At 38.9% G+C, this 26,456-nt stretch overlaps 1 protein-coding gene across 6 annotated transcripts in view; it reads left to right on the top strand.

Annotated features, from left to right (window-relative positions):
* Nucleotides 1-19,182, top strand: part of LOC5576263 (maternal protein pumilio) — a 429,920-nt gene extending 410,738 nt beyond the window's left edge. For all 6 annotated transcript variants that reach the window (XM_021849990.1, XM_021849991.1, XM_021849993.1 and 3 more), the window contains 3 exons: nt 8,438-9,562; nt 9,640-9,808; nt 15,241-19,182. In XM_021849990.1, coding sequence (XP_021705682.1) covers nt 8,438-9,562; nt 9,640-9,808; nt 15,241-15,724 — 1,778 coding nt within the window. In that variant the 3' untranslated portion in view covers nt 15,725-19,182. The remainder of the gene's footprint in view (nt 1-8,437; nt 9,563-9,639; nt 9,809-15,240) is intronic.
* The last annotated feature ends 7,274 nt before the right edge of the window (nt 19,183-26,456 follow it).

The raw sequence follows: 26,456 nt of genomic DNA, 5'->3' as shown, positions 1-26,456 counted from the left end.
CTTGAAGTAATCTATGCAATAATTCCTGGAAAAGTTCCCTGAGGATGGATTGATTCCCAGAAAAATCTATCAGGAGTGAATTCTTCAGAGTTTTTGCAATTCCCTCACATGTCTTTTTTTTTATTGAATTCTTCTACGATCTGATATAAAAATTGTTTTCGGTATTTCTCAAGTTATTATTTTTGGATTTGACGGAATAATAGTCTGATTTTTTTTTCTAATGGATAATTTTGAATTTTCTCAAGAGGATTTTTTTAAAACACTTCAGAGTACTTTTTGATAATGCGTCCCAATGAAGCTATTTCTGGGATTCCTCCAGCTGTTCTTTCTAGTTTTAGTCCATAAAATATTTCCAACATTCGTTCGAGTTAATGTATGAATTCCTCCACGGTCATTTATTCAATTGTTCCAGAAATCTACTGAAGGTCTCCTCGAAGTTCTACATGAGTCTAATTTGATTCTTCTAATACTTTATTATGGAATTCTACGAGAAATTTGGATTTTTGGGATTTTTTCATTGGTGTTTGCGAAATCGCTTAATTTTTTTTTTTTACAAATCTTTTTTCAAGATAATCTGACGAAGTTTTTTGAGTTCTTCCTATTGTTTTAATACAAAACCTTTATGCAAATTCTTGTACGCAAGATTTGTTGAAATTTCTGCAGAAGCTGATTCTAAAGAAATGTCCAGAAGTTAACGAAGAAGAATGTTTTATGTTGTCGTTACTATACTGTTAATTATTTTTACTTACGCAAAACTAATTGATTCTGAATCAAATCAACTACTTCAGCACTAAATTTTACGTTAAATCAAATTCACACACTCTATTGATTTTACAGTGATACCTTCATGAGTCGATGTTCCATGACTCGATATCGACTCATGGAATCATAGTAAAAACAAACTTGCATGGTCCCTAGAAGCAGCTATCCAAAGGAATGCTGTTCCATGACTCGATATTTCCATGAGTCGATGGTCCCTTCAATATCAACTCATGGAGGTTTCACTGTACTATAAACTTTATTTATCTTAATAATAATATTGAAAATTATCACTATCCGAACACATTCACATCTTTATACTTCAAGTCATGCTCGCAAATCTACTTACTCTAACTTGCGAAGAATAGTGTAGGTGATAATCACAACTCAAGCAGAGGATTACGTTCAAATTGAAGTTTATGACGTGCACTTTTTTAAGTAGGGGTAAAAAAATGTAGGAAGTTTCTTATGAAATGTGCTCAAGAGTTTCTTTCGGAATTCTATTTCTTATTTCTTCTAGGGATACGCCCAGAATTTTTTTCAGGGACATCCTTATAAATTATCTCCTAGGAGAGACACCCCTAGTACTCCTCAAGGCGTAAGTTTGTCAATTTATTTATTTATCCAATGATTTTAAAAATTTCTCCTTAAACTACTGTTTAGGTCTTTTTGGAATTTCTAACGAATTGCTTTCAGCAATTTGTTTATTTGTTTTCATTTAAAATTAGCCACGTGGTAGTCGAGTTCTAAACCAAATTGTTTCTTATGTGGAAGTCCTCATCCTTCTGAGCAACTTTGCCGACGACAGCATCCTTCTATGTGCTCGCAATCTCATGTTATCGCATAATTAGCCCTTACCGAAAGTCCATATCGAAGCTAGCGCCACGCGGTGGTCGAGTTCTGAACTAAATTGTATCTTATGTGGAAGTCCTTATCCTCCTGAGCAACTTTGCTGAAGACTGCATCTTTCTATGTGTTCGCATTCTTGTATTATCGCACAATTAGCCCCTACCGGAAGGCCTTATCAACGTTAGCGACACGCAGTGGTCGAGTTCTGAACGAAATTGTATTTCATGTGGAAGTTCTTATCCTCCTGAGCAATTTTGCTGAAGACAGCATCCTTCTATGTGTTCGCAATCTCGAGTTATCGCATAATTAGTCTCTACCGGAACTTCGTATCGAGGCTAGCGCCACGCGGTGGTCGAGTTCTGAACTAAATTGTATCTCATGTGGAAGTCCTTATCCTCCTGAGCAACTTTGCCGAAGACAGCATCCTTCTATGTGTTCGCAATCTCGAGTTATCGCATAATTAGCCTCTACCGGAAGTTCGTATCGACGCTAGTGCCACGCGGTGGTCGAGTTCTGAACTAAATTGTATCTTATGTGGAAGTCCTTATCCTCCTGAGCAACTTTGCTGAAGACTGCATCTTTCTATGTGTTCGCATTCTTGTATTATCGCACAATTAGCCCCTACCGGAAGGCCTTATCAACGTTAGCGACACGCAGTGGTCGAGTTCTGAACGAAATTGTATTTCATGTGGAAGTTCTTATCCTCCTGAGCAATTTTGCTGAAGACAGCATCCTTCTATGTGTTCGCAATCTCGAGTTATCGCATAATTAGTCTCTACCGGAACTTCGTATCGAGGCTAGCGCCACGCGGTGGTCGAGTTCTGAACTAAATTGTATCTCATGTGGAAGTCCTTATCCTCCTGAGCAACTTTGCCGAAGACAGCATCCTTCTATGTGTTCGCAATCTCGAGTTTTCGCATAATTAGCCTCTACCGGAAGTTCGTATCGACGCTAGCGCCACGCGGTGGTCGAGTTCTGAACTAAATTGTATCTTATGTGGAAGTCAATATCCTTCTGAGTAACTTTGCCGAAGACAGCATCCTTCTATGTGCTCGCAATCTCGAGTTATCGCATAATTAGCCTCTACCGGAAGTTCGTATCGACGCTAGCGCCACGCGGTGGTCGAGTTCTGAACTAAATTGTATCTCATGTGGAAGTCCTTATCCTCCTGAGCAACTTTGCCGAAGACAGCATCCTTCTATGTGTTCGCAATCTCGAGTTTTCGCATAATTAGCTCCTACCGGAAGTTTATATCGACGCTAGCGCAACGCAGCGGTCGAGTTCTGAACTAAATTGTATCTCATGTGGAAGTTCTTATCCTCCTGAGCAACTTTGCCGAAGACTGCATCCTTCTATGTGCTCGCAATCTCGAGTTATCGCATAATTAGTACCTACCGGAAGTTCGTATCGACGCTAGCGCCACGCGGTGGTCGAGTTCTAAACTAAATTGTATCTTATGTGGAAGTCAATATCCTTCTGAGTAACTTTGCCGAAGACAGCATCCTTCTATGTGCTCGCAATCTCGAGTTATCGCATAATTAGCTCCTACCGGAAGATTATATCGACGCTAGCGCCACGCAGCGGTCGAGTTCTGAACTAAATTGTATTTCATGTAGAAGTTCTTATCCTCCTGAGCAACTTTGCCGAAGACAGCATCCTTCTATGTGTTCGCAATCTCGAGTTATCGCATGATTAGCCTCTACCGGAAGTTCGTATCGACGCTAGCGCCACGCGGGGGTTGAGTTCTGAACTAAATTGTATCTTATGTGGAAGTCCTTATCCTCCTGAGCAACTTTGCCGAAGACAGCATCCTTCTATGTGTTCGCAATCTCGAGTTATCGCATAATTAGCTCCTACCGGAAGTTTATATCGACGCTAGCGCAACGCAGCGGTCGAGTTCTGAACTAAATTGTATCTCATGTGGAAGTTCTTATCCTCCTGAGCAACTTTGCCGAAGACTGCATCCTTCTATGTGCTCGCAATCTCGAGTTATCGCATAATTAGTACCTACCGGAAGTTCGTATCGACGCTAGCGCCACGCGGGGGTTGAGTTCTGAACTAAATTGTATCTTATGTGGAAGTCCTTATCCTCCTGAGCAACTTTGCCGAAGACAGCATCCTTCTATGTGCTCGCAATCTCGAGTTATCGCATAATTAGCCTCTACCGGAAGTTCGTATCGACGCTAGCGCCACGCGGTGGTCGAGTTCTGAACTAAATTGTATCTTATGCGGAAATCCTTATACTCCTGAGTAACTTTGCCGAAGACAGCATCCTTCTATGTGTTCGCAATCTCGAGTTATCGCATAATTAGCCTCTACCGGAAGTTCGTATCGACGCTAGTGCCACGCGGTGGTCGAGTTCTGAACTAAATTGTATCTTATGTGGAAGTCCTTATCCTCCTGAGCAACTTTGCCGAAGACAGCATCCTTCTATGTGCTCGCAATCTCGAGTTATCGCATAATTAGCCTCTACCGAAAGTTCGTATCGACGCTAGCGCCACGCGGTGGTCGAGTTCTGAACTAAATTGTATCTTATGTGGAAGTCCTTATCCTCCTGAGCAACTTTGCCGAAGACAGCATCCTTCTATGTGCTCGCAATCTCGAGTTATCGCATAATTAGCCTCTACCGGAAGTTCGTATCGACGCTAGCGCCACGCGGTGGTCGAGTTCTGAACTAAATTGTATCTTATGTGGAAGTCCTTATCCTCCTGAGCAACTTTGCCGAAGACAGCATCCTTCTATGTGCTCGCAATCTCGAGTTATCGCATAATTAGCCCTTACCGGAAGTTCGTATCGACGCTAGCGCCACGCGGTGGTCGAGTTCTAAACTAAATTGTATCTCATGTGGAAGTCCTTATCCTCCTGAACAACTATGCCGTAGACTGCATCTTTCTATGTGCTCGCAATCTCGAGTTATCGCATAATTAGCCTCTACCGGAAGTTCGTATCGACGCTAGCGCCACGCAGCGGTCGAGTTCTGAACTAAATTGTATCTTATGTGGAAATCCTTATACTCCTGAGTAACTTTGCCGAAGACAGCATCCTTCTATGTGTTCGCAATCTCGAGTTATCGCATAATTAGCCTCTACCGGAAGTTCGTATCGACGCTAGCGCCACGCGGTGGTCGAGTTCTGAAATAAATTGTATCTTATGTGGAAATCCTTATCCTCCTGAGCAACTTTGCCGAAGACAGCATCCTTCTATGTGCTCGCAATCTCGAGTTATCGCATAATTAGCCCTTACCGGAAGTTCGTATCGACGCTAGCGCCACGCGGTGGTCGAGTTCTGAACTAAATTGTATCTTATGTGGAAGTCCTTATCCTCCTGAGCAACTTTGCCGAAGACAGCATCCTTCTATGTGCTCGCAATCTCGAGTTATCGCATAATTAGCCTCTACCGGAAGTTCGTATCGACGCTAGCGCCACGCGGTGGTCGAGTTCTGAACTAAATTGTATCTTATGTGGAAGTCCTTATCCTCCTGAGCAACTTTGCCGAAGACAGCATCCTTCTATGTGCTCGCAATCTCGAGTTATCGCATAATTAGCCCTTACCGGAAGTTCGTATCGACGCTAGCGCCACGCGGTGGTCGAGTTCTAAACTAAATTGTATCTCATGTGGAAGTCCTAATCCTTCTGAGCAACTTTGCCGAAGACAGCATCCTTCTATGTGCTCGTAATCTCGAGTTATCGCATAATTAGCCCCTACCGGAAGTTCATATCGACGCTAGCGCCACGCGGTGGTCAAGTTCTGAACTAAATTGTATCCCATGTGGAAGTTCTTGGTCCCCGAAGCAAGTTTGCTGAAGACAGTACATTCCTATATGGCCTGCATCTTATACAATTTGGTGATGACTGCAGATTTCTGGACTGAGTGTACTGAAATTTCACGTGGCCAACATGGTCCCCTTCGTAGCCGATTCCCGGTGGCCACTGGATCCGGAACTGGTATTCCAGGTAGTGATCAGAATCTTGAGGAGTATATCTTTCGAATGCGGCATAAATTTCATTATTCGGTTGATATTTCGCTGATTTATAGGGGTATACATTTCTGGGTCATAATGACCCCAGTATCTTATTAAGTTGTTTTTTTGTGGCGCCATCTTAGAATCACCTTAAGAAAAAAATTTTTTGGTCTTGCGCTTCGTTTCCACAAAATATTAAAAGTCAGGGAATTTCAGAAAGATCCGTTTGATATCAACAGAGATATTGCAGGTTGAAATTCGATTTTGGGTCATTATGACCCCAGTATCTAACTAAGGTTAAAGTTAAAATTAAAAGTTGAAAAAAATAATTCACAATTGACAGAACAGTTTACGGGCCAGATAAAACTAAAGCTTTGAAACTTAATGGGTCGCTCAAAATGAAGACGCAGGTCGTTCAAAATGTCCAACGAGCGACAACACTGGTATAAATGTTTCCAGGTACTTAAAAACTGAAGACAATCTCAGCCATTTGATACGGAACACTTCAGTTGCTGCAGGAACTACTTTGTGTTTGGCACTAATAACAGCCTTAAAATATAAACCAAGCAATTTATGATGCCAGTTAATGTGTCACCATTTCCATTGCTTGAAACTGACTCCATGAGAGTATGCATCGAGCGCAATGATCGGTGTAACATGATACCGTTGCAAATAGCATACCTTCATACAAGCAAGCATCCAATAATCTTGATTTCTGCATTCTTTCCATTCGTTAGTTACACTTCGAGCGTATCTAAAATGCTCCAGTTTCTTCGATTCATATTCATATTCAGTAGTCAGACTAACACAACACACATGAACACGAACCCAAGCCCGGGAAGAGCTCTAGCGAGCGACTCATGTGTACATACAACAAAAATCGAGATGCTATCTACTCGAAGTAAGAAAAAACTGCTGTCAACCTCCTTCGTGCTTCGTTTGCTCCAATTGTATCCAGTATAGAAATGTAGAACGCATACGAGAGAAAGAAAGGGAGCAACCTTACCCGTACGTAGGAAACCGGTAATCAAGTAATTGATGCCCTTATTACCTTCTAATCGAACTATGAAAGGACGGGTGCAGCGTGCAGCAGACGAATCAAGGTGACGTTGATTTCTCCTCGCGTCAGAGAGATGCACACTAATTAGGGTGGGTGAAATTATAAACGTATAATAACGTTTGAAAATCTCATCTCTCATAGCTTCATTACAATTCTAGTGATGAAAATGGAGCGATATTTTCAGCCGTCTCGGTGAAGTTTCAAAGGTTCTCAAAAACGTTGAAGGTTCGTATGAACCAGCGTGTGACCAATCGATTAAGTTTTCAGCTCGAACTGCTATCTGGTTCTCTAGATTTGTGGTCTTGAAAATTTGAGGTTTCGCTTCGATGCATATTCACCTTAACGTAAAACTATCATAATCATGTTGATGCTAGTATGAATTATTGAACCTTATGACTCAAACTATGATGAAAAAAGTTCCTAAAGAAATAAATTCATTTTGGGCTAATTTTGCAAATGTTTGACTATAATCTAACAAAAAACGAAATAATAACAAACAAATTGATATTTATCTCTTGTTTCATCTGTCGAATTTAGTTGCTCTTTTTAATAACTTGCTTTATTATGGTTTGAACAATGAATTTTTCTATTTGAGATGATAAATTTGTACTAACATTATAGCACTAACGTGGTAGGAACATTTTTCAAAATTTCTCCTTAGTAATTTCTATATAAACCTATTTTGTCTCTGAGCCACATGTAAATCATTAATTTTTAGAATAAAAATTTGCAGTAAAGATATGGGAGATGGGATTTTCGATTTTTTTTTTTTTTTTCAATATAAACCACCCTAATGCACACATTGAACATGAATAGATGCATGGTGGCCATCCGACTGGGTACGTATCCATTCCCTTGTTGGTTGGAGTGGGACATAAATGCAGAAATCCGGTTGTCTGCTTTGTGCAGTGCACCGTCGAGCGAAGCATATGACTATAATTGAGATGAAAGTCAGTTTATCAGCCCAGCTCAGACACAAACACACAAATTGCAGATGATTGATAACAGCGCTATCTAATTTATGAGACAGTGAGTAATTCAATATGGTCGTCGCGTCGTCCCTATCGGGGTATAACGCTCACCTGTACTTGTTTCTGCGGAACAAGAACTGAAAAGAAAGCTGTCTGGCTTTATGCGAGACACAATTTTTAGCTATGATAGAAAATAATTAGAAATCGCGAAGGGTAGACCTATTTTTTTGTAACAACTTGTTTCATTTTTCAAATAAGACAAACTATGAACTGAACCTTGGATGAAGTTTTTACCCTTTAAAGGAAATCAGTGTGGGTGTCCATTAATTTTAATTGTCTTCATAAAAACGGCACCGTTGCAAATTTTCTGTTTTCCATTTTCTCCTTTATGCAATTGCAATACATAATCGCCAAAGCAGTCACTCGATTGTCTTAGCAGGTTACCGTTTCTGAAACCACTGTATCGTAAAGCTACAATTGCACGTCATTTCTGCACCCACAAACTGTGAAATGAAGCAATTCAATAGCAAACCACCTACCCACCGCTATTTGTTAACGCTGTCGTTTTTCCAAATCAATTAGTCAAGCTTTTGCATCCGATCGATGTCCCGCGTAACCGGCGCCCTAACTGTAGCAGCTTTTCCAATGTTTCGAAGACTGTATAGAGTTATGTAAAATCGGTTCACAGTAAGAGACACAGTTAGGAATCGACCAACCGTGAAAATTGATTTATATGGTTAATCGGTTCTGTGTTTTGCTGCGAAACAATATTCACTCCAACTTTACGCAACACTTCTTCTAATCCATCTACTTTCTTCATCCCAAAACCTTTTGCAGGTCTGGCGCTAAGCACATCGTCCCTGACTGCACGTAGGGACTCCTTCGACCGTAACACATCGGCCTTCAGTCCTTCGTTGGACTACTCTTCGGCGTCGACTAATGCCGTCGTGAACAATGCTGCGGCTGCGGCCGTCGCCCGGAAGTGGCCTGTCGGGGCCGGCAGTTACGGCGGATTAAGCGCGATTACCGCGTCGGCCAGTCCACTTGGTGCCTCGATCACGCCTCCTCCAGTTTCCGGACTGGGAGCTCTGGTCACAAGCCGTGCGCCAGGTGCTGAAACCAAGTACCGACAAATCAATCAGCTGGCGCCAGGTATTTCGGCGAATGCCATGTTCGGATCCAGTAACTCCCTCTTCTCCAAACTATCCGGATCGGCAGTGAGACCCACAGCGGCAGCAACTGCCGTAGTTGCAGCCGTTGCCGGAGGTGCCCCTGGATTGGATCGTCCACCTGGACGGTCGAGACTGTTGGAAGACTTCCGAAACCAACGCTATCCGAATCTTCAGTTGCGTGATCTTACCAATCATATCGTAGAATTCTCACAAGATCAGCACGGTTCGCGGTTCATTCAGCAAAAACTCGAGCGAGCGACAGCTGCCGAGAAGCAGTTGGTGTTCAACGAAATTCTCGGAGCGGCATATAGCTTAATGACTGATGTCTTCGGTAACTATGTCATTCAAAAGTTCTTCGAGTATGGATCACCGGAACAGAAGCAAGCCCTTGCTCAGCAAGTCAAGGGACACGTACTGCCGCTCGCCCTACAGATGTACGGCTGCCGGGTCATCCAGAAGGCCTTGGAGAGCATTCCGACCGAACAGCAGCAGGAAATCGTTCGGGAACTGGACGGCCATGTGTTGAAGTGCGTCAAGGATCAGAACGGAAACCACGTGGTGCAAAAGTGCATCGAATGCGTCGAACCGACGGCACTGCAGTTCATCATCGATGCATTCCGCAATCAGGTGTACTCGCTGAGCACCCACCCGTACGGGTGCCGAGTCATTCAACGGATACTGGAACACTGCACGCCGGAGCAGACTTCGCCGATTCTGGCCGAGCTCCATGCTAATACCGAGCAGTTAATCCAGGACCAGTACGGCAACTACGTCATCCAGCATGTATTGGGTATGTGTGACAACTCGGGGATCTGCTGGGAAGTTCAGGAAATAATGTTTGCTTTCTTTTTTTATTCTGATCCACAGAGCATGGTAAACCGGAGGACAAATCGGTGCTGATTGCCGCTGTGCGGGGAAAGGTTCTGATTCTGTCGCAGCACAAGTTCGCTTCCAATGTGGTGGAAAAGTGCGTCACGCATGCAACGAGAGCCGAGCGTGCACTGCTGATCGAAGAAGTGTGCTCCTTCAATGATGCGTAAGTATTTGGGGTTTGCTCTCAGGGATTCAAGGTTGATTTGTGAGATGTTTTAGATTTCAAAATAAGTTTCTCAAAGATCATTCGAGAATCAACCACAGCATAAATTTGGAACTTTTACGATTGTGAACAAGACAACAGTCACTTTGCATTTCACATGTTCTATTTCTTCTTCATATTCTTCTGTTTTTTTTCTTCTGATTCAGTCTAATTCTCAGCTTAGTGTCCTATGAGCACTTCCACAGTTCCTAATTAGTTTTGTTACTGCTAGATCGTACATGATCTGCTCAACTACTTTGCCGAAGACACAAACTCTCACTGACTCCCAAAACCCCCCCTTGGTTGCGCCACTGGATGATGGAATACAATTTTTACGAATCTTATACACTCGGTGTCAAAATCTAAATCATTGGTGAACTTTTATTTGGGCTTAAATTTCGTAATTGGAAGATTGAAAATATTTTTGTCGATGAAAATGTCCGATTCATTTTGTATGTGACAGTCTCAGCTGAAAAATAAAGTTTTCTTGAATTTGATATGAAGAACAACTCTTAAGCTTGCAAAAATCAAATTTTCCCCGATAGAAAATTTTGCAACTTTCAGGGTGTGAAAGTTTTAGACAAATTCGCTCAGTTGTTCGATCTAATAACAAAAGTGGGGAAAATTTCCTAACAAAAGCAATTCTGCCGTGTTCAAGCCATGAATTTTGAAATATTTGACCAAAAAAAAAACTATTATAATTTCATTTAAATTTGTAATTGTCATAGTTTAACCTAGAATTAAAAAAGATGACTCAATCAAATAGATCATTTTTTTAAAGATAAGAATTTAGGGCCCAAAATGAAAGGGGTGTAAGCGACATTTTTTTTGTTTTGAGTTAAGTATACTGAACAAATCTCTGTTTCCTAGCTTTCTTGTAGTATTTTTTATGTATAATTTGTAGGAGTTTTTTCTTGGTTCCCATACAGTTTGTATCGGTACAAAAATTGCTGAAAAAACTTCAGCAGCAAATTTTTGTCACTTACACCTTTTTGCTTCTAATCCTTTCAACAAAAAATAAAAAAAAAAACATCAAAATTAATGTTAGATTGACCAAGACAAATCGTACTTCACGTTTATCGTTAGAATTTCAGGGTCAATATCAGGCGTTTAAAAAATCCAGATTTCAAACGGAATAGTGATGAAGAGCAGATGCTCCGCACAAAAAATATATTAGAAAGGTGCTCCGCGCGCCAAACAGGCTGAAATATCGACAATATTTTTATTTTCAATACTTTTCCTCAATACTTTCACCGCGTTCAAGTCGGGTCAGCCATGTTGGGTTGCTCCGCACAAAAAAAAAAAAGAATTACTTTCGTTATTCGTGATTCCGATTCAAACAAATCACCCGACAAACACGAAACATGCTTCACTTCGGCTGCTATCGGCTATCAAGATCAAACTGAGAGGGGAAATGATGGGAAATATTGAAACGCACGCATATCAAACTTTTCTGATTTCACCTCAATATATTGATGTCAAACCTCTACGACATCAATATATTGAAGAGTTACGTCAATCGTCTAGAGGCTGCTTTTATGTGAAGATTCTGGACCGTCCGCGAATCGAACCAACTTCATCTACTTCAACTCTTCTTCTTGACATTACATCCTCACTGGGAAAGAAACTGCTTCTCAGATTAGTGTTTTTATTAGCACTTTCATGGTTATTAAGCCAGAGCTTTTTTGCCAGAGTTGCCATTTTTGAACTCGTATATCGTATGGCATATACATTATAGTTTTGTTACGCGGTACTGCGTTATTTCGAAAACCGACGAAGAAAACGACGTAAAAATATCAGCATTTTTTTTCCATACAAAACAATGTTCTACATCATGATTCGTATGATCGTGAAACGACGAGAAACATAAAGATTTTTACACTTTGTTTTTGAAACGACACGGTTTAACGTTGTTTTTTTTTTTTGAAAATGTTTTTTACGCGGGACGTTGACCGACGTAAAAAATCCTTAGTGTACGATGACGCTCTATGGGATGTCAAGGAAACTACCATTAAGAATAAATCCTGGAAAATCGCCTACATAAGATTCTTGAATTTTCAATAATCCATTAAACATATTTTTTTCATTTGCATTCCATTTGTGTAGTGCGTGACTCCCAATGGGTCGCGACGTTTTCAAACGAATGGTTACACAACATGAATCCGTAGCTCGATAAATACTCTTTAACTAACCCATAACCAGACGAGTGGAAGTTTTAACAGCTACCGATAAACTTTTGCGTCCATGTGTCCTCGTCAGGCATTGAAAATGCTCAGCTCATGAGCAGATATCAGTTGATGTTAGGGTATCTTGATGCTCAGCTAAGGAGTAGGTCATGAGTTATCAAGTTTGTTGAGTTTTGACGATCGTCAACATCTCTCTGCTTGATCAACACAGTTCAGCAATAAAACCCAACTGAGCATAGAAGTCCATCGATCAAATTGAAGATATTTATAAAGTTTTTGATGAATGCAGGGCACTTTCAGTTCTATAAGGGATAAAGGCAACATGTTGATGAGTTTGTTTTTCTCCACATGGAAGTTTTAACAATAATTCGTGATAATTCGAGATTCGTTTGTATTTGTTTTTAGTAGAAATGTTTAACAGCGCACGAATTCCATTTCCAGATTTACCCAATATTGATGTTTTGAAATTGAAGCCCAAGCGCCGCCGTCGAAACGCTTCAGGTTAAAAAAAGATGTAGGCTTCAGCATTATTGCTAATCAAAAATTTAAAGAATTTCATACAAATAACATTATAGGGAACATTATAGGGCAGGGATTTGAAATGGTTTATTTTGCGATAATTAATAAATGGACGATGCCTTAAAACATAACTGTTACAATTTGCAGCTTATTATGATGTAGGAATACGCTCGCTCGTGCGCGGATGGACTTCAACAGCATTGATGTATAGTTTTGTGGCTCGTTAGATTTAATTTAATCGAAATAATTGCAGTTCTCCAAAACTAGATCTTCGTCCAAACCAGTCTTTGCAAATCCATTGACGTTTAGAAATCAATTTGGTTTGCTTTGATTTCAAATTCCTGCACAGCAGTTGTGATAGTCATGCACTTTAGGGTTGCCTAGTGAAATTCCAAGCTCATTGTTTATCCGTACAGTGAGCGCTGACTGCCGTCTTACTGAGTAGCACAGTTCGATCACAGCATAAGGTCGCTTTGATTGTTCAATGTTCATGCTCATCAAGCTCGCTCATGGCTTCAATGCCTGGTCCTCGTGTCGAAACGGTAACGCGCGATATTTCTCGATTACTTTTTCAAATCGACGTAAGTAACTTCCATACACGGGAAAAAATTCTGTGGTAAAAGTTACTATTTTAGCTGACTACGCCCATTCTTGAAACTACCATGGAATTTCAGACCAATTTACTACGTTTACGGTACATTCCACCGCATTACTGGTACAATTGACAGAAATAATTTACAACAATCGGATTTCGACAAAAGACACGGTAAAATCAAGCGCATTTCTGGTCTGCTGAAAATTGCCGGTGCGAGCGCTTAAGGACATTATAAAGCAAAGCCATGTAAAATGACTGCATAGGTATTAGTCGAATGTGCATTTTACACACAATGATAATATTTGTGTGACAAAAATCATGTTACAACAACATCCGTCCCAGCTAACACAACAGTGCTGCCGATGTTGTATATTGAATATTCCTAGTAATTGAAAAGTTATTGTACAATGCGTTTTCAATGATGAACCAACATTTCGGACGAGTATTTAAAAATGGAAACATATATTCGTTGTTTTCTATATTACATAAAACACTATAAATCATAAATTTACATGAATTATCCGCACTAAATTGTATGGCAACACTGAAACGAAAGTCACCAATATTACTTCTCAACACGATTGCGTTTAGTCACCGTCGTGGTTGTTTACATATCGCAAAAGTGAAATCTGATCTGGGTTTTTCTTGCAGTTAAACGCGATTTCCGATGCTTTTCCGTGATTTTGCTAATGATGGTGAATAATATGGTGATCAATTATCACAGTGATAACATTTTTATAAGAATTTTTGTGTGTGAAAATGTCAAATAACGAAGTTCAAAGAAAGTTTCCAAAATGTGTTGAAGAAGATTGGAAGAAGAAGCTGGAAGAAATGCCACTTCAAGTGCGTGAGAAAGTTGCAGTATTTGAGCTTTTGGAGACATATTTGAGGGTATAATTGAGTTTTGGTGAATACTTTTATAGTAAACAGTAAACAGTAGCAGTTCTGCATTGCAACTAAGAGGTAAGAGTGACTAAAATTTGATCAATATGCCTGTATAATTCTGCTCCAACCAAACACAAGGCAGAGGGGGAAGAAGTGAGAGGAGGTACAGTAAGCACCATACTGGTAGCCATTTTTGGCTGCTTTTTATAATGTCCTTAAGTTAACCCCCTAAAATGGTAGTTTTTACCGCACAATTTTTTTGCGTGTACGGTTTTAAGAAAATTAATTCAGAAGAATCACAACCTGTCTTCTAAAACTGTTTTAAAATGAATCACCTTTTTAACATTTTTTCGCCGTGTACATTGCTTAAATTTTTCATATAATAAGCTCGCGATAAAAAAACTAGGGAGTTCCTGTTATTTCCTACAACAATTTTATTACAAAATGATAAGCCGAATTATTCAGTTACTTTCGACGTTTTTGTATCAGTGTAAAATCGGCTCAAGTAGTGTTTTGTTTTGATTCGTGGATAAGTCACTTTGTCTCTCCATACAGAGGAGCGGCGAAAGTTGTGGTTAGGTAGGGAAAGTTTAAAATCTTACTTTCGTCGTTTTGTAAATCCGGAAAGTAAACGCTCTAAAAGTGAAAAATCGAGTTGGTTTAGAACGAAATGTGTAGAATTTCGTTTGCGAAACACGTAGAATCGATAAAGTAAGTTTGTATACTTTTTTGACTTGAGTCGGTTTGACTAAGTTTTCGAGATTTAGCGAATTAGGTTCGTGAGTTCTCGATTCTCAATTCTCACCCAGAGAACGCGATTTCGCAAATTTCACTTCAATTTAACCAATCCAATTGCAAAGTATATTTAATGTTTAGTTTTTCGGTAAACAATAAACCAGAATCAAAAAAAAAGTCTTGATAGTATATTACATGGCGACCGTGACCACTATTATATGCCTATATTGATCATTCTCCTCAACCTTTTACTACTGGATGAATTTTTGTTCAGAGAAGTCAATTAAATTCCATTACGAAAAGAATTTGGACCGTCCGAAAGTCTAACCACGACACCTTCAGTATGGCTATGATTTATTGCCGCTAAGAATATGATAAAAATTCTAGCACCAGTCCTTAAATGGGCTTTCAGGATAAGTTGCTTAGTTATGAAACAATTTCCTAAACCTTTATCTTCCCTTTGCATTCCTCAGGGGTCTCCACGTGATGATGAAGGACCAGTACGCCAACTATGTGGTCCAGAAGATGATCGACGTGTCGGAACCGACGCAGCGCAAGGTGCTGCTGCACAAGATTCGCCCGCACATGAACTCGCTGAAGAAGTACACCTACGGCAAGCACATCATTGCCAAGCTGGACAAGTTCTCGTTGAAAACGCCGAACTCGATCGGTGGCGGCAGCGGTGGACCCACGGGTGCTGGCGGCGTGCCAAGTGGAGGCGTCGTCGGTGGCAATGGCAGCACCGGGTCGTCCAGTAGCGGAAACAGCAGTGGCAACGGGGACGTCGTTGGCACTAATGGAACTAACGGTGCTGGCCAACAGTTGGTGCCGAGTTCAAATGGAAACGGGCCAGCCAGTAATGGAAACAGCGTGGTCGTTGTCAATAGCGCCGGGAACGGTGGAGTGACGAATCTGGGTCCCATCGGGCCACCACCCACCAACGGGGTGGTAATGTAAGCTGTACGAAGACAGCGGTCGGTCGATGATTAATGATTGTACTGTATTGGGAGTTTCTCTTGAAAGGTGAGAAAAGTTAGAATGCGCGCGCTTGGTCAATAGTCCGGATGATGTACACCAAAAAAACACCATACGAACGAACTCAAACAGCAAAATGAACAAAAAAGATGCACGGGAATGTGCCTTCGATCGCCGGAGGAAAAACGGCCACCCACAAACACACACACAGGCGGGAAATTGTGTGGTGGCGCAACTTTTATTTTGTAAAGAAACCATCTGTAAATATTTTCCCTGTTTTTTTTTTACATTCGGAGATTTTTCTCTGTCGAATCATATGTTAGTAGGATTTGTTTTAAAAGTGGCAGGATCAAACCGAGAAAGACTTTCGATTAGAAATACTAGAAACGACGTGACGTGATAGTATAAAAACTGTTCTGCGCAGTTCGGATGTATACAATCTTCCCCTCATCAGCTGTAATAAGTTATTCGTTTATAAGAAGATGCAGAAGAAGACACGGATCTCAGCCCAATTTATAAGTTTAAAACGTGCAAGACTATATATAAACTGTTCGGAGACAGTTCCCGTGTATGTTTTATTAAGGGGATAATTATATTTGTTTTTATATATATAATTATTGAAGAAAATATTCTTCTCCGCGATAGAAGCGCATTCCAAGAGATTAACTTCAGCTGCGAGGCATTTTCAGAATAGTATCCTCATTTACCCGTTAAACGCCATAGAAATCACTCAAAGGTATATACAAAACAGGATTTGCAACTTCAAATCAGAGATTATCGTGACAAGAAAATTTTAATCCATAGTTTAACAAGCAGAAGTTCAGGAAACAAAGCGTTCAGATTAGCTTTGGCAGTACAACAATTCACTCATAATGAAGTCCAATTTTTATTGTTTTGTCGATCTTTTATGAGCAGAGGAAGAATGCAACCACAAAGCGCTTCAAACTTTTCGATTTGAATGGCAGGAAACTCTCGATGGTGGAGATTGAGAAAAGTGTACGATTAAGCAGAATGGAAACTCTCTTTGTTGTAGTATTTTTGCAATATATACATATAAATTATTGAGCAAGAGCAAAGAGATCGCGAACGACAGCAGGAAGCAGAAAATATACATATATAAATTGGTAATATTTTAGGTGTATCTTGTATTGTAATCAAAGTCTTAACGCTATCGTAGGTTGATGAATTTGTAGTAGAACGCAGAAGACTTTTGAATGTGTGTAAATCACTTATAAATAGTAGATAATGACTAGAAGAACTCGACTTTAGGCGCAGCTTTTTTGTTGGTTAGTGGAGCTTTAGCATGTGACACGATGTTTGCAGCGCTCGCGATGTATAGGAATTCGATTAAGACACCCCCATTACTGTAGGATAAGCTTAAAGATGAGATGTGTATATGATCCTTTTCTTTTTTGTAATATTTTTTCCCGGAAGAAAACAATGAAAATATGAACCGCACCACAAACGGAAGCTGCTGGAAAATTTTATTTCCCTATCGCGAAATCTACACGAACACACACGCAAATACTTCTATCAGCTTTCAAAAGCGAATGAATAACAACTGAATTCGTGCAGGCATCTCTTTATCGCGTTAAATGATAGAGATATGTCGGCGGCTCAAAGGGTAGCAATCAAGGTTCATTTATCATGATTTTTCATCTGGTGGCTTTTCGTGGCCTGCATCAGACCTACGCATAGCTGATATTTCCGCACACAGCTTCATCGTTTTTCTGTTCCGTGGTTGGGTGGTGCACAGTGGTCCAGAAAGTGCACACTAGTGCATCGCATTATGTCATAGAATGTTCGGAACTTATAATTACTTCTTCTCCTATAATTATCAATTCCTAATCAGAAGAGATGCCAATATCATTCTTTTATACCACTGCGGGCCAGATTTGTGTCAAGCTACATTGCATGGAAACGGGTTGTCGAAAAATGTGCTATTTAGCTGGTGACATTTTGGCAAGATATGTGAATTCAAATTGGATGATTTCGTTTGCCCATTCGATGACTATGCGTGGGAGGCGAAACCATGGAATTCCTTCTTCAAATGAACACCACTTCCATCGACTGTGGTATGGAATCGGCACCGTTCTCATATTTCTTTAACACCATGACCAAACAACGGGTAATGGGCAGGAAATACGAGAATATTGTCAATTTATCGTAAAACTTATTTTCATCGTTGGTAGGTACGAGAGGCTGCGCCGGGAAGTACGAGTTCCTCTTTTCGCGTTGGTTCTCTTACGAGATCCACCCGCTTATGTTAGTAGGCGCCAGTGATTAATAAAAAAAAATGTTTTAAAACAATTTGACTAAAACTAGAGCATTAATGTATCGTCGTCGTAAATGAAACCGAATCGAATGGAGCATTCGTTTTTAAGATTTAGAAAACTCTGATTAAAATAAAAAAATGAGAAAGAAACTAACGGAAAATAACATTTTAACATTTCTAAAAAGAAACAATGACGCAAACATAGAAGATGTTAAAACTGAAAGCAAAAAGCAAAATAATGAGGCAACCAAGTATCAATTAGTTATTTTATTAATAGAAACAAGCTGGCATAGGGATCATTTTTTCGAAGAAAACAAACAATGAATTTGAATAAGTACAGACATACACACACACTGTGGAACAACGCATTCACAAACACGCATAAAACGGAACGTTATAAATGTGGCGTGCAAAAGTAAAACCGAGTCAATGTATCACTCGGACAGCGTATCACGGAACAATTCGTCGTTACGAGTTTAAATGGTATCGCTTCTTAAGACGCATTTCCGTTGCAATGTCTTGTTTCTTAAGTTTAACACTTCTGAATGGTTTACTTTCTTTTCGTGTGGGTGAGACAGTTGGATTTTTAAGATGGCGGCGCACGAACACACTCTGAACAAAATCGTTTATAAGCTCGCCTTCATGCAATCGATTGACACCCTCACCCATCGGTAATAGAAAAAAGCTCTCTGTCGTTTCCTGACTCGGTTGTGATTTCGCAACCGGATCGTTTTAGTTAAGTTGACACAAAAGTAAACCATTGCTAGAATTACACTTACCGATTAAAAAATGGACTCCTTTAACGCTAAATGATACTAGAAATCGTTCATACTACAAACAGTTGGTCATGAATACGGAATATCAACTACTTCGGTTCCTACGCAACAACAATGAAACAAAAAGTTGTGTAGTAGCTATGAGCAAACACTTTCCTCAACTAACTACTTATAGCATTTAAATGAGCAACAGGACATAATCCGCGAGGCAAATAGTAATTGCGTTTCTTAAACTGCAACTTCGAACAGGAATCATGATAACTGTGTAACGTTTAATAGTTAAACAAACAAAACATGATAGCATTTATTATAAAACACGTAAACAAGAAACATAAAAATGTTCTCCTCTTAAATACTTATAATTATAATCGAAAGTAGCGTTTAAAGAAGAAAAATCTAAAAAATACTAAAAAATGAAACATTTGTGAAAAAAAACTATGCGGTAATGAAGGAAACAATAGAAGCTAAACAGAAGAAGAAGCATGGGCAAATGGAAACGCTCTTCTTCGCGGTTAGTAGCAACTACCCAAGTAGACTAGTAGTAGTGTGGTGGAAATTCCGTGTCACCCCCCCCCCCCCCCCCCCCCGTTTTTAATGCAGCGTATTAATTTCTTGTCAATTTTTCATGTAACTGTGTAGAAACAAAAACTCCGCCGGAAAATCGGAGCCGGTAGGGCGAACGTCATGAATCTGCTGTTTTAGGTGTACTGAATGGATGTTTTACACCATGGACACACACATACACAATATGAATGCCCACGTAGCCACTCACATAAAACACACTGCTAAAAATCTACACAAACTTAGAAGAGGATAGAAGGTTAGAAGAGGCGGGAAATATTTTAGGCCTACTTTTCTGGATGAGCTAAAATTTAACATTTTGAACGTTCTGATGGAAACTGCAAGTGTTTGAAGGCAGACACTTTGAATAGCACCCATGTTTTGGTAGGTAGTAGTATAAAACATAAAAACGATTAATGATTTGAAATATTCTTTTGTTAGAAATATGTTGGTGATATTAACCCTCTAATACCCAACCCCGCCTTTAGACGGGGTACACTTTGGAATTTTGTGTATTTATTCGTAGCTCGGAAATCAAAATGGTTTTATTTTTGGCTTATACCTTGACTCGTAACAGGTATATTAGAAAAGTTTTTTATGACTTTTGAAACTTTTTTGTATTTTTAGAAATTGTTTGAAAAATTACATTCTTATATAACCTACAAATGCCTGGAGTTCATTTAACGTGTAATATAAAAAATCGTACCTTTTATATTTTTCTACGATCAACCTATCACAAAAGAAGAGCCTGGTGGTGTTAATATAATTTCAAACCTGTTTTTCCGTTAATTACACGGAAAATAAAATACGCTCCGAAAAAAAATTAAAAATTTAATGTTTTTAAAAGTACCGTAAAAAAAAATAAATTTTTATTATTGCCAAAAATCAACAACTAGAAAAGGCTTCAAGAAAAACTGAAAAAAGGTAGGGATGTTCAAAAATAAAAATTTTAAAAATCAAAAACCAAAATTTAAAAATTTGCGAATAAAAATAAATAATTGCCCAAAACGTGTTTAGAACGATTTTAGATAACGAAAAATAATACTTAAATCGAAAATAAAAATTTGGGTATTAGAGGGTTAATGATTTTTTCAATTGCATTGTAAAAACAGTTCAGATTTTTTTTTATTTCTATGAGTATTACGTTTAAAGTGTTTTTTTTTCAATTAAGTTCAAACATCGAAAAACTCACATTCGATTAATTATGATCGGATATCGGTAGATTTTAAAGGAGTGACTCTCACTTTGATCTTAGCACCCAAATCGCTCATTGATTTGTATCTCCTACTTACTGATACTAGTAGTTCAAATTGCCTGCCTTCACATTTTCCAGTTATCACCGGAAGACCATTGCTTCTGAACGTTTATTTTGCGTAGGTCAAACATTAGGATAATCAGTAGGTCAGTTATTTTCCTTTCATAAATTAAATATATCTCATTATTATAACATATAGGTTAGTGTTAGAAACGAAACAAAATCGATCGGCTCAGTGCACGAAACGCTCGATGGGACATGAGTGCCTTCTCCGAAAAAAAAACAGAAATCGGCAAAAACCACGCGCGTGAAAATTGGAATCTCTTTTGACTGAGTCCATACAATAACTGAGCTTTGAGGGTTAGTAAATTTGGATAATCTAAGGATAGCAAAAACTTATCAGGCACTATGTTTCTTTCCGGTGGACAATATTTTACATAGCACCCATCGAGCGTATGGCGTGCTGGGTGTGTTCGGTAGGAGCGATAATTAGGAATGGCGATTTTATTGGAATTAGTTCTCATCCTTTGATTGATTGATTGATTTAGTTTAGATTAATTTTCCTCTGGATAGTATGTTTTAAAATGATTAAATTATGAGTAATCTATTGAATCATAAAACTTTTTCATTCGAAAGTTAGAGTATTTTTGGTAGAAAAAAATAATGGAGTAGAATTTTCTAAACATTTAACTAAAACTACAGCTGAAACACTAAGACAGTGAATCGTGTAGCGAGAAGGTTACTTTGGATGGCAAAATGTGACAGAAAGAAATGTTGTATATCGCTGTACAAAATTTATATAGTTATTTTATATTGACACAAAGCAAACTACGTAAAAACAAGTTTTAGCAATGCAGCAAAAACTGAAACAAAAACCCAACTAAAAATAACGGTAATTGTACATTAGAACATCTGTAGAAATTGGAAATAATAAGCGTTACGCAACATCGCCTCCTCCGCCGTTTGTAATAAAAGCAGTTATACTGAGCATTGGGGATCTGTAAAATTTCATGTAAAAACACGCGTACTTTTTCGGAAACGGTTTCCGGGCCAACCGTGCTTGGTCCGTGAGATCGTTTGAGATGACTGTAAATAACCAGAGTAGTATTAGCCAAAACACGACGTAATTCCAGTGGTATCTTGAAGAATTTCAAACCAACTCTCCCAAGTGTGTCTTTTGGAAGGGAGAAACCGAGCCAATGTTTCTCCCGGATTTTTGCTAATTGTGAGATATATAAATCTGTTAAACCTAAACTCGTGTAACTGTAGAACGCAACTTGTTATTTTGTTTTTTCTCTATAAAACCTGTACGCGTCGGAAACCATCAATAGAAACCGTACACTGAAATAAAACTTAAATATTGTCATTGAAACAAGAAAACAGCACTCTCTCTCTTCATCACCTAGCTGATGATAGATGAATAATTCTCAATGGAGAAAACGCAGTTCGTGAACAACCTGTGAGATAGTCGAATGTGTAAAAATTGTAATGAAAATAATTGTAATATGTTTGTAAATCGGAATTTTCTATAAATATATTTTAAACGAAACAAAGCCACGTGAATCTGTAAAGTCATCAAAAAAAGTGAAAAATTATCATCCAGTGTTAAGACAAGCCAAAATCGTGATATGTACAGAGAAAACTTTTTTTACTAACCCGATCAACCATACATACAAAAGAATCAAGTTTCATCAGCCGACACACATTAACCGAGATAAACCCGCTTTGGACGTAAAACATAGTTAAACAAACACAAATACAAACCCACATCAACATTGAAGAAGTAAGAAGTTTTTGTCGTAAATGCTGTAAACCGATTTTTTAAAAGGAGGGAAAACTAAACGATCTGTGATTACATTCTTCTTTTTCTTTCGTGAACATTTTTATATTGCGTTGCGTATTTTATAGGAAAAAGGAGGAAATACTAACTTTGAACATAGTGCGACCGAAAGACCGCTGTAAAATGTGTACAATTCTATAAATAGGCTATTTTTAAAATTTGGACGTACAAAAACCTTGACAACATTTCCGCCTTCAAAGTTCTGTCAAACGAGAACTGAGAGCTATAATGAGAATGGAACCGCATTTTAATACGAAACTTCATGTACTATGGATGCTTTTTGTATGGACATCGACGTTGGTCAACAGCCGAAAAACAAGATTTTCGAAAATGTGTGAGAGAAACTATTTTTGTACAGAAGGCAGCACTTTTTATATGGAAAATCATACACACGGTTCGGCCTCGAGAATTTTACTTTGTACAATAAACGTGTAAATTTTGTTTTACAGTCTTAAATGATTTGTAATTATACGGAAAAACCAGAACGAACTGAACAAACCAAGACCTATCTAATCAGCGCGTGGGAGAAGATCTGTACATTTTGTGAAAAAAATATCATCTTGTACAAAGAAACACTCTAGCAAAAAACTAAACGAAATCCTTTGAAGGTAACACCCAACCAACCTGCAGGATTCAATTGAACAAAATCAATGACAATATTTTTGATTTTCATTTCGCCTTCGGACATGTCGAATGCGAGCTGGCAAATTTGCGCCTTCCTGCTTTGCCGCCGAAACACATACTCATCTTGTACAATTTTGTGAATTTCCCATTTTTCGTTATTTAGGCATATGCAAAGTGACAAACACTACTGAACAAAACTGCAAATAATTCAGCGATGTACATACTATAGCGAAACAAAAAAAAAATAACATCAACGTTTTCTAGAATGGAACTAGTGTACACACACGTAAAAAAACTGCCACCATTTGCAACAGTTAATTGTATAACAGCAAAAAGAGGATTTCAGTGAAGCCGGATAATTAACGTTAGCCAATCGAATGTGCATTATCGCACTCAGCAACAACTAGCAGCAATAGGATATGCCGCAGTTTAGTTTCCACAGTGAAGCAGCATAATTTCCAATTTCCAACAGTTTGCATTTTTGCTTCGGAGAATCATCGTTTATAGGATTAAACTAAATAGCAAAGAAGTGCGATTTTTTTTTACTAAACGGATGGAACCAAACATGCGAAAAACATCAGCAAGAAGATATACACAATGATAGATATATCACGAACAAAGTGAGGCGATGGCTAGATCCTTGAGCAAACATTTAGAAAAAAAACAAGAGGAGAATAACGGAAGAACAGAACGCATTGTGAGGAAAAACATTGAGATTTTCCCGGTAGTATTTAGTTTGTGTATTTTTGTCTTTAAGTTTATTTTTCTACCCTCAGAACGACTCGCAAAGAAGTCGAGTTTAGCACCGTTAGGCGAACACATATAGCTAATAGCAATAAATCAAACAGAGTAAATAGACTTCGTTCGTCCATGCATATGGATTGCTCATCAATTCTTCATTTTGTATGTTTCTGTGTATTTTGTCATTCGTTCTCCTCAATTACATTTCATGTTGTAACTGCATTCTCATAAAACTATTAAAATATAATGTTTCTTCTATTTGTACGGACAGCTGCATACAGCTGTTTAGTTAATTTATTTTTTCGTTTCGAAACTATCGTTGGAACACTTTCAATGTATCTGAAAAAAAGTATATAAAATGAAGTACAGAAGTGAAGATAATGAAAATACACGAATGCTATATGTATAATTTTTGGAGAAATACTTTGAAGTGAAAAGCCCTATAAATAATGCATTATATATATGAAAACTAATATTGCTAATGAAGCAACTATAAATATTATACTATTCAAGTAAATATAAATTTTCTGTAATATTGAATGAATAATATATTGTAATAGTTCAATCTTATCCGAAATATCCTTTAGCCTGATAAGTTGTAGCAGCTTGTATTTTTTTTAAGGCACTCCGTGCTTTTGGCCACTACTGTGCCGGACTCAGTTGATCTTGTAGCTTCTTTACCGATACAGATCTATTTTTAACTTATCTATATTTACATCTAGTTTCACTCTCTCCTATTTTTTTACTCTCACACCGAGCAGGTAGGAGAGAGCTCTGCTATTAGTGAGGCTAGCTGCCTGCGAAGAGGGTCAGTTTGTCTCAGTCACCATCTGATACTGACGGAGGATGGATGCTCCCCAAAGCACGGTCCTCCGTGAGGCGTCTTCTGGTGGCTGGACGGGTTTTTTTTTTGTGGATTTTTTGTGGAGGGGCTGGGAATCGAACCCATGACCTACCGCTTATGAAGCGAAAGCGTAACCTCAAGGCTACAGACCCCCCTAGCAGCTTGTATTACGGGAAATCCTTATAAACGGCTGACTGAATAAATTATTCTGAAGGGTGAATTTCAAAATGTGTTTTAGCGTAAGGATGGCATATACATCGCTCATTATTTAAAAAAAAAACGAAACTAATTTTTCATAACCAAAGCATACCGAAATGTATTATATTAGAGTGGAATTCCATTCCATTGCATATTAGCCCCACCAACAGTACCAAGCAGTACTCCAATGTGCTAATTTTCAGCACTGCTCCATAACGGTACTGAAATGTAATACTTTTCAGTTCTGTTTTGGGAGTTGGCAAATTAATTGAGGTTATTCTACGAGTGGCGTGAGGAGAGAATTGTCGGTCTCGGATAGCGAGGTAACAATTCTCGACTCTAGTGAAGTTACTTGGGTTAATTCTACTAGTGGCGTGAGGTGACAATTGTCGGTGTCGTAAAGCGAGGTGACAATTCTCGACTCGAGTGAAGTGACTCGCCGTGCAAATCAAATGGAGAGTCACTTCACTCGAGTCGAGAATTGTCACCAAGCTATACGACACCGACAATTGTCACCTCACGCCACTCGTAGAATTCACCCAACTCTCCATTTGATTTGCACAGCGAGTCACTTCACTCGAGTCGAGAGTTGTCACCTCGCTATACGAGACCGACAATTCTCACCTCACGCTACTCGTAGAATAAACCCAAATGTCTGAGTGCCTCAGTCAAATACATGTTGCACTATCCTAATTCCACTCAGGTGAAGAATTTTGAGTGTAAATTTGTTCCATGCACCTAGAAATAATCAAGCTATTTTTACTAGAGATGGTCGGGTCACGGGTTTTCAAACCCGAAACCCGACCCGAACCCGACGGGTTCGGGTTGGGTCCGGGTTTGAAAATTTAAAAATTTTCGGGTTCGGGTTGGGTTTGGAGGCTACAAAAAAATCGGGTACGGGTCGGGTCCGGGCTTGAAAAAAGTCGGGTTTGGGTCGGGTTCGATGAGAATTGTGAACAGAGTAACAACCTGAAAGCACAGACAAACTGAAAGCGTTTCTATGCATAGGAAACAATGAATTTATTATCTTTTTGAGCTCGGGTTTTATTCGGGTTTATCTTGGAAAACTTTTTGGGTTTTGGGTCGGGTTCGGGTTTGAACAGCGAAAATTTTTCGGGTTCGGGTCGAGTCCGGGTTTGCTTTTCAATTATTGTCTCGGGTTCGGGTCGGGTCCGGGTTTGAAGAAATAAAATAAGTCGGGTATGGGTCGGGTTCGGGTTTGAATAATGTGAAACACGACCATCTCTAATTTTTATATCTTGTAAATAAAGAGTAAAATAATTGGGTTGTTTAGTGATAAAAAATTCCCAGTTTTTTGTAGCTTGATCGAAAGAGCGCATTTTTCTAAGTGTAACACGAGTTTATTGCGTTTTAATATCCTAATTTTGATATAGTAAATGATTAAATAAGATTTCATTCCATCGAATCAATGACATTTCAATTTACATAATGACAGCTCGTCCCAAAGTAAAATTTGCCGAGGGGTGATTCAAACGCGGTTTCCATACTAAACAACTAAACTAAACAAGCCAATTGGGCTTTTTCTACGAGTGGTGTGAGGTGACAATAAGGTCCTAAAATGTTTAATGGAATCTTGTTT

The sequence above is a fragment of the Aedes aegypti genome, chromosome 3 (assembly GCF_002204515.2).
Source record: "Aedes aegypti strain LVP_AGWG chromosome 3, AaegL5.0 Primary Assembly, whole genome shotgun sequence".
NCBI lineage: Eukaryota > Metazoa > Arthropoda > Insecta > Diptera > Culicidae > Aedes > Aedes aegypti.
Note: the sequence above shows the minus strand (reverse complement) of the source record. Positions and strands in the feature narration are given on the sequence as shown.